The sequence below is a fragment of the Perca fluviatilis genome, chromosome 2 (assembly GCF_010015445.1).
Source record: "Perca fluviatilis chromosome 2, GENO_Pfluv_1.0, whole genome shotgun sequence".
NCBI classification, from domain to species: domain Eukaryota; kingdom Metazoa; phylum Chordata; class Actinopteri; order Perciformes; family Percidae; genus Perca; species Perca fluviatilis.
In genome coordinates this window covers 408,936-424,284 of record NC_053113.1, presented here as the reverse complement: position 1 = coordinate 424,284, position 15,349 = coordinate 408,936, and the positions used below count along the sequence as shown (strand labels likewise).

Sequence of the window (15,349 nt, the reverse complement as noted above, 5' to 3'; positions counted from 1 at the left end):
CTTTTATATAGGCCTTAGTGGTCCCCTAATACTGTATCTGAAGTCTCTTTTATATAGACCTTAGTGGTCCCCTAATACTGTACCTGAAGTCTCTTTTATATAGACCTTAGTGGTCCCCTAATACTGTATCTGAAGTCTCTTTTATATAGACCTTAGTGGTCCCCTAATACTGTATCTGAATAATATCACAGAAACGATCACTGGGTGATTCATAGTAAAAGAAAGGAAAGGAGGGAGGAGGCAAAATAAAAAGAGGTGGCAGTATAACAGATCTAATCTCTGGAGCCAAATGAGGAGGAGGAGGAGGAGGAGGAATGGGAGGAGTGAGAAAGTGAAAACAGGAGGGCAAGAAAGAGGAGAGTGACAGAAGAGAGAGGCTCTCTGATAAAAGAACTGAGACCAGAAATCAGCCACCGGTGGAGGGAAACTTTTCTATTTCTTCTCCTTCTTTTTCTGCAGTTTTTGGGGAGTTACTGCACTGATCTGCTTTCACAGTTAAACAGGTGAACTGAAGAGCCACATGAACTTGTTGAAACACTTGATGCAATTTGGTTTTTGGGTGGTTTTTCGGATTGCATTGCATTTTTTTTTTCTTCTAATTTAGCTCCAAGTTTTTATTTTTTATTTTTATGTAATCCGGTCCTGCTGCTGATCATCTGACTTGCCAATTTGGAATAACCCTTCATGGAGACTTTTTAGACCCCTACTTTTTGGAGCCATTTTTTCAAGTGTATCGCTTCTGCACCCAAAACTGACTGAACTTACTGACTGATCTCTCTGTTCTCAGCTGCATGTCAACACGCGCTGGAGGCTGAAGAAGAAAAGCTCGCTGTGAAGCACTTCTCAACCTGGTCTGGGGATTTCAAACCACTCTCGTAGGATTACAAGAAGATTGGGTGGAACTCCTCTTAACATGGACTTCAAATCAGCAGCGGACTTTAAGGGTGATGACGAATAATCGAGGTTGTTCCTCTCCATGAGCATGCCGTAGTGCGACACAGCAGTGGATGATGTGATGATGGTTCTGCTGCCCGTGCCATGCTGAGAGGGAGGTTAGCTCTCGCGAGTGTGTATCTGTTTTTCGTCTGTCTGCTCGGACTGATGCACCAATCAGCCGCCAGAGCCTGCTCTCCAGACACCCTCACAAAGGTCCGGAATCTCATCACAGAAACTCCAGCCATGGTATGAGTTTTATATTCTGTCTCCTTTTAAAGGGTTGACTTTGTTTATTTTTCAACCTGGATGCTATTTTCCAATGTTTTTGTCCTCAACCGGTTCTCAAAACGGGAGCGTGCCAATGTTCCCACAGCCCTAAGTAACCCTAACTTAGATCTTTTAAATGTGTTTAATTTGATTAAATCACTATCCTTTTACGTATTTATTTTGAAATTGATTAATATACTGTAGATTCTTTTTGAGAATTTATTTTAGTATTATGATACCGGGCTACTTATTTAAATAATTATATATATATATATATATATATATATAATTTATTTTATAAATGTCTACGGGAGAGATGCCAGGGCTTGTGTGAAGGTAACCTTTTATTTAAAGTTTTAATTTCCTGCTGTCTGTCCTGTCCAGTGGTCCTTTTAACTGACTTTTAATTTCTGGTACTCTTTTAATCCGTTTTTACTTAACCGATATATATCCGCTTGTGCCAGTGCCACCGTGTTACCCCGGTAACATAGGGCTGACCCCGTCAAAACCATACGAGATATCGGTCATTTGTCCCTCCCCTCTAATACGACCCACAGGAGCGTTTCATAAGTTAGCACCGCTAGCGGAGGCAAAAAATACAACCTCGTATCTAAACCAGATAAGGTAACAGTCGCGGTTTTAAACATGTCGTTAACATTGCGAAATGGTCTCAGTTTGACGGCAGAAAAAAGGGTCTGTGCGCTGGGCGCCTGGTTCTAAAGGGTTGTACTTAGTGTCTTCATTAACCAGAGGTGTGTTTTGGGCGTAACATGCAATAAACCAATACTGTGTTGTTTTTACGACAATGGCAGCTGCAGACTGTTACTGAAATACAGTCACACTTTACACCGTATAACTGTCAGCATTTTAACCGTGTTTACTCCAGCTACTAGCTAACGGTAGGCTAACATTACCTGCTGCCAAGTGTAGTGTTAACTATGGTCACATGAGCGATGCTTCTGTTGCCTGTAACGTCTGTTTCGAAGCATCAGAGAGAAGCGCAGACATTTAAGTGGCACCAAAATCCGCGTTGCTATTCGGTCCGGTAGATACTGGTTGTTTACGCACTAGTATGGTCTCGCTTTTCCAGACCCTTCCTCCACAGCGCTGCGGAGGAAGGTCTGGCTAGTCCACACAGCATTCTGGGATGGGAGAAAAATGTGCTCTGGAAGTGGAACGTCGACGATATAGACCAGGGGTGTCAAACTCAATGGGCCACACTGGAAATGACGATCACAATAAGGGCCAGAGATGTTGAGTTTATTGACATGCTTTTATTTAGCAAAAGAAAAGTCAATTAACTTTGTATTATTGCATGTCTCATATAGCTTTCTCCCATATAGTTTGGTCGACATAAATCCCTAAAAAAGTCAGCAAAAACGTTTCTTAGCCATCATAGAATTTAGCAAGTCATGAAAAACAAATATTAATTTTTTTTTAAAGCGGCTACCAGCCAGCCGACTCACCACAACCTGTTTCACAGCCTGACTATTTAAAAACTCTGCTTCTGCGGGGAATCCTGAGTATCAAAGTCGGCAAATTTGTGAAATTCTGCACAACAGTGTCGCATAACCACAGCATGAAAACCAGTTTTATCATTTTTTTTGGTGTGGGGCACAACTAGTCGGGCCACAATTAGCTGTGAACCTAAATTGAAATTTGCAAAATTTGCAAGGGGAAGGATTTGGAGAAAATAATAAATAAAGGACAATAACTAGTCACTTATCTACAAAAGATGCAGGGATTATCACACAATGATTATTTAATTGCTGCTATTATCACTTGTATTTGCACTTTGGGCCCACATAGCAGGGCTAGGCAGCTTTATTTGTATAGCACACTGTATAGTATGTCATACATACAAAACGTCTGCCAAAGCGAGTCCTTCTACACCTCAGAGTCCTGTCAAAACAGACGAAATACGACATTTTTATAACGCGAGTATGAGACAATGTACAAGCCGTCGCGCTACACATGTAATCCTTGCTGTTTAACCTGCACTGGGAACTGAATTTATATTTTCATTTATGACATTCATCATATCATCTTATCTTTTAATAAATGATTGAGTGGAGCGACCTTTGTTGTCAGATGCTCGATACAATATTATGTGATTAGCTGCAACACACAGCCGGTGATGTCAGGTTGTGGAATGTGTGAAAGGAAAGAGTTTCTCTTTAAAACAACAAGCATGTTGGACATAAAGTGAAAGGAAAGTTGTTGGCAGTGGCTGATGCAGAACGGTTATAATCTGGACAGAGAAGAACTGGATGGGCCTCAGGTTTCTGCGGCCCGGTAGGAATTTTAGTCTGCCTAGAATTAATGCCAACACCGATAAACCCCGACTGACAGAGAAACCTCAGCTCACAACTAATGCCTACCAGACGCTGGTCTTTATCTACTACGTTCCACTTCCAGAATTGCTCCGTTGCCGCCAGATATTCTGCCAGATTTCACTCTTTTCGGCCAGATGTCTCGTCCCCTTCGGGGGATTTCATGAGGACTATGGTTAACTGCTCCTCAGATCTCTGCAGGGTAAATCCAGACAGCTAGCTAGACTATCTGTCCAATCAGAGTTTTCTGTTGCACGACTAAAACTACTTTTGAACGTACACATGTTCTACTATCATATCACATCCATACAGGGATAGTAGTATACAGCTGTTATACATCATATCACATCCATACAGGGATAGTAGTATACAGCTGTTATACATCATATCACATCCATACAGGGATAGTAGTATACAGCTGTTACATCATATCACATCCATACAGGGATAGTAGTATACAGCTGTTATACATCATATCACATCCATACAGGGATAGTAGTATACAGCTGTTATACATCATATCACATCCATACAGAGATAGTAGTATACAGCTGTTATACATCATATCACATCCATACAGGGATAGTAGTATACAGCTGTTATATATCATATCACATCCATACAGGGATAGTAGTATACAGCTGTTATACATCATATCACATCCATACAGAGATAGTAGTATACAGCTGTTATATATCATATCACATCCATACAGGGATAGTAGTATACAGCTGTTATATATCATATCACATCCATACAGAGATAGTAGTATACAGCTGTTATACATCATATCACATCCATACAGAGATAGTAGTATACAGCTGTTATATATCATATCACATCCATACAGAGATAGTAGTATACAGCTGTTATACATCATATCACATCCATACAGAGATAGTAGTATACAGCTGTTATACATCATATCACATCCATACAGAGATAGTAGTATACAGCTGTTATACATCATATCACATCCATACAGAGATAGTAGTATACAGCTGTTATACATCATATCACATCCATACAGGGATAGTAGTATACAGCTGTTATACATCATATCACATCCATACAGAGATAGTAGTATACAGCTGTTATACATCATATCACATCCATACAGGGATAGTAGTATACAGCTGTTATATATCATATCCCATCCATACAGAGATAGTAGTATACAGCTGTTAACATCATATCACATCCATACAAGGGATAGTAGTATACAGCTGTTATATATCATATCACATCCATACAGAGATAGTAGTATACAGCTGTTATATATCATATCACACCATACAAGGGATAGTAGTATACAGCTGTTATATATCATATCACATCCATACAGAGATAGTAGTATACAGCTGTTATACATCATATCACATCCATACAGGGATAGTAGTATACAGCTGTTATAATCATATCACATCCATACAGAGATAGTAGTATACAGCTGTTATACATCATATCACATCCATACAGGGATAGTAGTATACAGCTGTTATAATCATATCACATCCATACAGGAATAGTAGTATACAGCTGTTATACATCATATCACATAACATACGGGATAGTAGTATACAGCTGTTATATATCATATCACATCCATACAGAGATAGTAGTATACAGCTGTTATACATCATATCACATCCATACAGGGATAGTAGTATACAGCTGTTAAATCATATCACATCCATACAGAGATAGTAGTATACAGCTGTTATATATCATATCACATCCATACAGAGATAGTAGTATACAGCTGTTATACATCATATCACATCCATACAGAGATAGTAGTATACAGCTGTTATATATCATATCACATCCATACAGAGATAGTAGTATACAGCTGTTATACATCATATCACATCCATACAGGGATAGTAATAAACAGCTGATATATATCATATCACATCCATACAGAGATAGTAGTATACAGCTGTTATACATCATATCACATCCATACAGAGATAGTAGTATACACAGCGTGTTTATAATCATATCACATACCATACAGAGATAGTAGTATACAGCTGTTATACATCATATCACATCCATACAGAGATAGTAGTATACAGCTGTTATACATCATATCACATCCATACAGGGATAGTAGTATACAGCTGTTATATATCATATCACATCCATACAGAGATAGTAGTATACAGCAGTTAAATCATATCACATCCATACAGAGATAGTAGTATACAGCTGTTAAATCATATCACATCCATACAGAGATAGTAGTATACAGCTGTTATATCATATCACATCCATACAGAGATAGTAGTATACAGCTGTTAAACATCATATCACATCCATACAGAGATAGTAGTATACAGCTGTTAAAACATAATACAATATATGACACACTGGTATCGGATCGGTAATTGGTATCAGCCGATACGCAAGTTCAGGTATCGGAATCGGTATCGGGAAGCAAAAAATGGTATCGGACCATCTCTAATTTCCAGCAGCCTACTGTGGGGAGTAACAACATGCTAGTTCACTGACACAAGCTTAGCAAATAAACTCAGACATATTTTGGTTACAATGACGGGATTATCCATTTGTAAAGGGTCTTTATGTCAGTAACGTTTTGAAATTAGCACTTCACCAGCAAGCAGTAGGTCCTTTGCGGGCAGTCATGCTAAAGTGTGCTTGCTAACATCACATAAACTGGCTGGCAGACACCTCGCAAATAACCTCAGACTTATCACCCCCCTAGCATTATGGCGGGGAAATGCACCGCGATGCAAAGCAACCCCCGACGCAGAACTCCGAAATGGTCACGATGCCGTAGGAGCAACAGCGTAGCTACGGCGTGGAGTTGACGCAGAAGCTTAAAACAGCCTTAACCGTACACGAGAAGACTCTGAACAGAATTTGAAAAGACTGAAGTCTGCCACCATCTCACATCTAAAGACAATCTGTCATAATATGTAAAGACTGGGGTTCTTGTAGGGTCACACGTTGCAAAACTACAACTAGATTGGTTTCGAAAGATGTAACCAAGCTAGCTAGCTACTGCTAGCGTTAGCTGTTAACTTTAAGGGAAAGTCTAGTCTGCCGTACATGCAGATGAACGTCTCCAGTAACCAGGAGGTCTGTGTTTAAACTCCCCTTGGATGACGAGCTTCAGAAGGGTTGAAAATCAGCAACTTTCCCTCTTTAGCGTTTAGCTTAGCGCGGCGCCATAACAACCATAAACACCACTGGCTCTAGCCGTCTGCTGCTTCCTGTTTGGTGGTGGAGGGAGAGCACCAAGGGGGTTAGCTTCTCCTCGGAACGCGTAGCTCCTGTGGAGCCATTTTGATGCTAACAAGCCATCACCTCCCGTTAGCATCCCATTGACTCCCATTCATTTTGACGTCACTTTGACAGCGAATAACTTTACATCTGAAGTGTTTAAAGACTCTATTTGTTCGTTGTTTATTTCTAAAGAAACACGACAATGTATAAAAGGCTCCATTACCTTGTACCTCACGTTATGGCTCCGTAGCAGACGCTTTTATAACAATAGGCTAACGATTGGGTCATAACCACGAGACTTACTGTCACACAGTAGAGGAATTACCGTATAGTACAGGAGAAGCTCACAGGCAGTTTGGACTTCCATTATCTGTTTAGGTTTAATGACTAATGTTAACTAGCATGTTAGTGATCAGTAATTAGCCTGTGTCTATGTTATCTCCTTACATATACCTACGCTCTCCGTCTCTGTAAGATTGGGAATGATTGAGATTTCTCTCGGCACAGCTACCAGAAGACTTCACACTTTCAGACAGGTTGCTCACATCACATCTACGTCTTCAAGCTCAGTTGGAGGCTGCTCAGTAACGCTCAGCCAGCACCGGGAAAGAGACTTCTAATATCCTTCACTGGTCTCCGTCCAGAGCAAGGAAATCTGGTGGTCCAGTTTATATATACTGTCAATGGAGAGCACCCAAGGTCATAAAGACTGACTTGAACCGAGTTTTATGACCTTAGACCAAACGATGGAGACAACGGGACACCCCCCTCCACCAACTCTAGCAAGACTCTGAGGGTTTCAGGCGAGGCAGCGGGAAGCGATCGGCCCATTGACCAACAAAAACCTGGTCTAAAGTCAATAACGCAGCATTTCATTGTTATTTTAACAGAACATTAGTAAAATGCTCCTATAGGCTCGTGCACAGCGCGCACACACTATGCTTGTTACACACACAGGGACACACACTATGCTTGTTACACACACAGGGCCGCACACTATGCTTGTTACACACACAGGGACGCACACTATGCTTGTTACACACACAGGGACACACACTATGCTTGTTACACACACAGGGACACACAGCAGCACACACACATGCAGAAGATTACAAATAAAAATATTACGGTGCAAATCCTCCATCATAACAGCAATGCTCCAAGGTCCAAACGCGCCTGGCTTTTAAAGGGAATGGGAGATGATCTCTGATTGGTTTAGTGCATGTTACGCCCAAAACACACCTCTGATTAATGAAGACACTAAGTACAACCCTTTAGAACCAGGCGCCCGGCACACAGACACTTTTTTACCACCGTCAAAACTAGCAAAAGTGGATTCGGACACGCCCTAAACACACCTGCTCCAGGCGCTTCACACCGTGCACTCAGATCGTTAAAATAGGGCCCAAAAACTTGAATGGTAGAAGCTTGATCTAGCCGTTCGCGGTCACTGTTGCGCTTAGGATTGTGGGTAGTGTAGTATTTCACCATAACATCGCGAATAAATCATGTTTTTCTTAATATAAAGTTGATTTCATGCAGACTTCTAGTTTCTACAGGAGCAGAAACCTTCTTTACACAACTTCGTAGCTCGGGGTCAGTCTGCCTCGGATGGTTTAGACTTTATGGATAATAATCAAAATCCTTATGGAGAAAATGACTGGGATTTTTTACTTCCAGATAACCACACTGTTGAGCTCTATTCATTTCATTTCAAAATATACAGTACATACTGTATATTCTTATTCTTTTCATGAAGGATGGGTGGCCGTGCACACATCCAGGCCCGCCGCAGATATGCGCCTCAGGTTGTGGGCTGTCAGCGTGATGAATGAGAACTGAAACATGCTGCAGCTGCACCTGCACCGGAGAGGGATCTGTTAAGGACAGCGAGAAATTTACCCAAACGTGCCAATAAATCTGTGTATAAACCTGTCTACACTTACTGTGGGTGGGAAGAATTCTGCATACAAATAAGCAAAAGGATTAACACTGGTGCATTTACAGAAATGCTGATAAGGACAATGCACATTTCTAGAATAGAAAGCCATATTTAAAGGTGCAATATGTAATACTGACAGCTAGTGTTTAAAATAGTTAGCTAGTCTCACATAGTCAAACATTACTCCACAGCACAGCGGACAGTGTTGGGGAAAGTTCACTTTCTACATGAACTAGTTCAAAGTTCAGTTCACAAATTTTAAAATGAACTTAGTTCAGTTCATATTTCATACTTCAAAATGTTGAACTAAGTTCATACAGTTCCAAAAATGAACTAAGTTCATAGTTCTTTTCTTCCATAAGTTGCTGTGAGCTATTTATTTTTCAAAATTATTGCCACAGCCCAAATACAGAACCACAGACAGCAATTATTTTATCAGTTTTAACACTGAAACTATGCGTCAGATTTCATCTTCATATCCAACCAGTTCAACGTGCCGTTTCAGGTTCGCTGTGGATGGGACTGAAGTGCGGATTTTGCCCAGAAATGTCAGATTTTTCCATCCTCACCGACCTCGTCATAAAAATGGTTTAAATGATCATACGAAGCCTCCACGCTGCTTTTTGATTTGGTGACCCATGCGGCGGTGAGACACTGGCGACTGTTGCCAGATTGGGTGTTTTTTCCGCTACATATGAAGGCCTGTTTACGGTGTGTTTTGGCCTGGAAGGCTCAGTAGAAATCCGGCGCCCTATTGGACGAAGTTAAACTGAGAGAGCGTGCCGTTCACAGACACCAGGATGAACGAGTTCACAGTAACGTTCATCAGGCGGTAATACGGTACGTTCAGTTCACGTTCGCCCCAAAATATGAACGATAGCTCATGAACTATCGTTCAATGAACGCGTTCAGGCACGGCACTGGTAGCGGAGTAGCTAACGTTAGATGCTGGCTATGCTGACAGTCTTAGAAGCCCGTGCTCACGTGGAGCTCTGTACCCGACTGACAGACACACTTCATCGGCTTCGAATTACGGTAGCACCAACGTTAGCTACCTGAACACACGCACGGAGCCTTTTTTCTGCCGTTAAACTAGCAAAAGTGGATTCGTACACGCCCTAAACGCACCTGTGCCAGGCGGAGAAAATACTGGCGTTAGCATTGTTGTCAGAAAAGCTAGTGTTTCAACTTAGCATGTTTCCTTAATATCTGATGACACATTGGGGTCAATTTGGATTTATTACAGTAAATATATAATTACATAATGGACCTTTAAGCTTCAGCTGTCCTGTATGAATAAAGGCCTAAAATGCCCCAAAAATAATCTTAAAAAAAAGAAGAAAACAAAGCTAAATTATGTCCTGAGAACGTGGTGCCGGCCAGCACTTTTCCACGTGATACACAGACAGACAGAGAGACAGACAGACACTGACACACACACACAGACAGACAGACACACAGACACACTGTCTCTCTCTCACACACACACACACACACACACACACACACAGACAGACAGACAGACAGACACACACACACAAAGACACACACACACACACACACACAGACAGACAGACAGACACACTCTCTCTCACACACACACACAGACACACACACACAGACACCCACAGACACAGACACACACACAGACACACAGACAGACACACACAGACACAGACACCCACACACACACACACACACACACAGACAGACAGACACATACAAACACACACAAAGACACCCACACAGACACACACACAGACAGACACACTCTCTCTCTCTCACACACACACAGACACCCACACAGACACCCACACACACACACACACACACACACACACACAGACACTATATTTTTGTGCATGTCTTGTCTGTTTTGTCATTTTGTGAAGGACTTAAAATATGAGCAGTGATAACATTCATGATTATGTAATTTTTCACAGTGTTTTTGCCAATACAAAATAAAAAAAAAAACTTTCTCTCCTTCCTCAGAAAGAGAAGTTGAACTGCAGTCTGTACACGCCCACCGCCCAAGACTACAAGGTATGAGCTTTGCCAGACCGAGTCATGCTTCACTCTTTAGGTCCCTTTTTATCTGATGACTAAACAGAAAGAAATCACAAAAACTGCATACAGCCATTAAACTATTTAGTTTAGGAAATGACTCATGTATTAATAACATCCAGCCTGCATGGATTCATCTGGAATTCATCTGTTTTATTGCAGCGACACATTTCCCAGCATGCCTTTCAGCGTTTGTAACTCTCGCCCAAAACATCCTCTGTACTAAAAAGTAGTAGTATGACTCACGACAGATTTAGACTTCTGAATAATTTCTTTTGTACCACAGAGAAGATACGAGAAATCTGATAAATGCTGCTCTGTCTCCCACTCTCTCTCTCTCTGTCTCTCTCTCTCTGTCTCTCTCTCTCTCCCTTTCTCCCTCTCTCCCTTTCTCCCTCTCTCTCTCTCTCTCTCTCTCTCCAGCAGACATGCCCTAAGTCCACCCTGAAATGTTTCACTAACGAAACCAAAGTTCTCATTGAAGAGTGGGTGGCCATCAATTTCGGACCCATCAGCACCTTGAGAAAAGTCCACAGGAATCTTCAAATTCTATCAGCAAAGTTTAACCAGGTAAGAAGACATAATTACAGACTGTAGGATGGGATTTATCAAGGTTGGTCGAGCACTTAAAGTTCATTACAAAGACCACTTTAGGACCCATATATATGCATACATACATGCATATATACATATATATATATATATATATGTATGCAGTTTAAAAAAACAAACAATTCTCCAAATGCTGTATGTCCAAATGTGAATATCATGCTGTGTCAAAACTAATATAAACTTAAAGCTGCAGTGGGCAGAAAGCAAAGAAATGCCAGATTTTTAAGTAGAGTGACACCTCTTTCTGCAGATCTCCCTCTCCACTCTTTGTCTCACGTGCAATGCATGTGCAGAACAGCCAATAGGAACGCTTTCTCCCTCTCTGAAATGAGCTGTGATTGGCCAAAGTCTCCCGTCACAGCTAGATTACATAAAGCCTGAAAAACAGAGCCAAGAGGAGGTGGAGAAGCATGGGTCTCTCTCAGACCACTCGAATTACAATATGCTTACAATTATGTTATCGAACTGTTTGCCCAATAACACCAAAAATATTACAGTTCACATTCTTATATCTCTGGAAAACAATATTTTTGTACATCTTTAACTGAATAATGTTTGAGCCTTTGCTTTAGCCCGAAGCTCTGATCAATCAACATGTTTTTGCAGAAACTGCACACATTAACCCGTCAACGTTTCCAGTCCTGGAAAAGCTGCAAGTCATAACTGGCAAAAGCAACTACATCCAAGGCAAATACACAACAAAGCTACGTTTCAGTGAATGTTTTGTTATGCCCTCAGGCAGGCGCTCTTATATTCCCGCACGGAAAACCGTATCAGGATGCAAATTCTTTCATTCCTTCAGACATTAGGCTCCTGAACAGAAACCGTTCGGTCTGATCTTTGCTCTAGTTGTCACTGGCATGTTGATGTTGATTGTTGTCGTTACTCTTACTACTAATTTATTGCATGGATGGTATAGACTTTAATTGACCCATGGGGATTAATAAAGTTTTCTGAATCTGTATTAACCTATTAGCCAAAGAGAAGAGGACCCAGAATAGTGCCCTGGGGCACTCCGACATTATAATTTAGAGTGGGTGACACACAGGGGTGTAGAGCTATTGGTTTTAGTACCGGAGCGCACCTATGGCGCAACCACATTCACACGGTGGCAAAGAGGCTTGTTTCTAAGGTTATGTAACCACTGTTGGCAACGTTTACATTTCCGTATGAGCCGACTTCCGTCAAGTCGCGGAGGTGAAGTTTTGCAGTAACAAACGAGCGACATTAACCCTTTAGGCGCCGGGTTTTTATTTTTAAAAATACTAGATTTTGACACCTACATTTCAGAAGGCTCTGGCTTGAAAGTGGTTTGAGATAGAGACAAAGTGTAAATGAAACAAATATTGAGAATGACCTAACGTTTATCTAGGGCGTACATTTTCCCATCTAATTTGCATATTATGACGTCATATGGCGGTGGCCATATTGGATTATGTAATTTCCATGAAATACCTGATATTTTGAAAGAGAGTTGAACTTATTTCATCGGATTTACACCTCCTCCATCTATTTATGTTGTCCACATATCACATGAACAGGGAAAAAGTAAATTGTAAGCCATGTTGGTGTGTTTTTTTTTGGAATTGGTGTTTTTAATGTTCTATCAGACTATAACTACTCGAGAGTCAAAAGAATCTAGGTTTGATTAAAGTTGTGTGTTAAACAAGATGGATTGTTTATTGGAAAACGTACTATACCATAGACAGTATATAAGAAGGGCTACACGTGGCTATATGTAGTCCTTCCTACATACATTGCAAAACGCTTTGTTTGCATCGCGTAAAACTGCAGTAATCCAGGGGTATTTCCCTATACCTAGTCCTCCCGGTACCTGCAGAGACATTTTTGCTTTTTAGCTGTATACGTGTTGATCTTGATCGAGTCCTGGGACACCAGCCTGAGCCTCCATTTCAAAAATGAATGAACGAAAATTTGCATTGCAACATGCAGCGAATGAGCAGCCGACAGGAGCTGGCTGCAGGACGACTCAATCACCACGAACAGTTTTTAATGTTCTATCAGACTATAACTAAAAAAAAAATACTCGAGAGTCTGCTTTTGAGACTTTGCTCTAATTTTCGGCACAATTAGGGCGGGTTTCGGGATTCGGGACAACTGCTTGGATTTCGGAACTGTCCCGAATTTTTCGGGACGTCTGGTCACCATAGCCTGTAGCCCGCTGCAGTCTACGGTCCCTCCTCCTCGCTGGTGTGGAGATCGTCTCCCGAGCTGGGTCAGACTTGATACTCTTTTTCCCTTTTCCCCAGCGAGCTGCGACACACTTTACCCAGCAGAATGATAACATCTCACAGTTAATCCAGGCGCAGCTTCAGCACTCTGAATACTTGTGATCTTCCACTTAACAGCCACAGGAGTTGTTTTCATTAAAATAAGTATTGTGCTTTCAGTTTGTTTCCTGAGTTTATCCAGCTGGTTGCACCCATAGACAGTATATAAGAATGGACCACCAGATCTCGTGTCTCTGTAGGAGACCAGTGAAGGATATTAGAAGTCTCTTTCCCGGTGCTGGCTGAGCGTTACTGAGCAGCCTCCAACTGAACTTGAAGTCGTAGATGTGACGTGAGCAACCTGTCTGAAAGTGTGAAGTCTTCTGGTAGCTGTGCCGAGAGAAATCTCAATCATTCCCAATCTGACAGAGACGGAGAGCGTAGGTATATGTAAGGAGATAACATAGGCACAGGCTAATTACTGATCACTAACATGCTAGTTAACATTAGGAATTAAACCTAAGCAGATAATGTAAGTCCAAACTGCCTGTGAGCTTCTCCTGTACTATACGGTAATTCCTCTACTGTGTGACAGTAAGTCTCGTGGTTATGACCCAATCGTTAGCCTATTGTTATAAAAGCGTCTGCTACGGAGCCATAACGTGAGCTACAAGGTAATGGAGCCTTTTATACATTGTCGTGTTTCTTTAGAAATAAACAACGGACAAATAGAGTCTTTAAACGTTTCAGATGTAAAGTTATTCGCTGTCAAAGTGACGTCAAAATGAATGGGAGTCAATGGGATGCTAACGGGAGGTGATGGCTTTGTAGCATCAAAATGGCTCCATAGGAGGTTTGAGTTCTGAAGCGAAGCTTATACCCCCCTTGGTTGCACCTGGGTTAATGTTTGATTGGGTGGATACACAGTGTACCTGACGTATCAATAAACAACTTTTGTAAATAAATGAGCTGCAACTTGGCATTGTACAGTCAATGTTCGTGCATGATATACATTTTAGTGGTGATTGGATACACAAGCCCTCAAAAAAATGTATATGAATTTCAATCGGTTTATGCAAACAGCCAATATTCTACTTTCTGACTTAGAGACACTGTGGCTATGTTCACACCTCAGAACACACCGAAGAGACGAGACGTAATACGTCTCCATAACAACACAACCGCTCTTTATAGGTCTCGTTGTGTCTTTCTTCGACCAATAATACGTCTCTGTTTCGCTCTTCTCCTCCACAGCCGGAGTCAGAGTGCCGTCAGTGTGAATTCCTCAACGAGAAAAATGCAGAAGAGTTCCTGGAGCAACTTGCGGTGACTCTTCAGACGATGAACTCTGAGTACTGCTAAGGACTTAAGGACTTTAAAAAAAAAAAAAAAGACACTTCATTACCTTTTTCTCCTCTTCATGAACTTTTCATATCACCTGAACACGAATAAAGTGCGCCATGCAAGATGTCTGAAGATCTCCGTGGTGTTTGATTTGCAACTGGAGAGAGGGGGGGGGGAAGAAAGCTTCGGCATTTTGGTGGAGGCTTGTGGTTAACCTTCCTGTGACCCATTTTCAAAAGGTTTTTATAGCAGAAATGTGGGTTTCTTTTAACCAAATTGTTAAAAAATAAATAAAACACAACGTGGATGGTTCCATACAACTAGTAAAGTAAATGATCAGGTCACTACTTTCATTGAATTTGGGT

The 15,349-nt window shown here is 41.3% G+C and overlaps 1 protein-coding gene across 4 annotated transcripts in view; it reads left to right on the top strand.

The window, feature by feature from the left end:
• il15l (interleukin 15, like) overlaps positions 1-15,112 on the top strand; it is a 52,172-nt gene extending 37,060 nt beyond the window's left edge. The window contains exons 1-5 of one of the 4 annotated variants that reach the window (XM_039822746.1): positions 356-503; positions 788-1,182; positions 10,726-10,776; positions 11,221-11,367; positions 14,895-15,112. In XM_039822746.1, coding sequence (XP_039678680.1) covers positions 1,039-1,182; positions 10,726-10,776; positions 11,221-11,367; positions 14,895-15,002 — 450 coding nt within the window. In that variant the 5' untranslated portion in view covers positions 356-503; positions 788-1,038 and the 3' untranslated portion in view covers positions 15,003-15,112. Of the gene's footprint in view, positions 1-355; positions 1,183-10,725; positions 10,777-11,220; positions 11,368-14,894 lie in introns of those variants that run through there. The other 3 variants (XM_039822752.1, XM_039822738.1, XM_039822762.1) reach the window with 3 other exon arrangements.
• Positions 15,113-15,349: the final 237 nt, after the last annotated feature.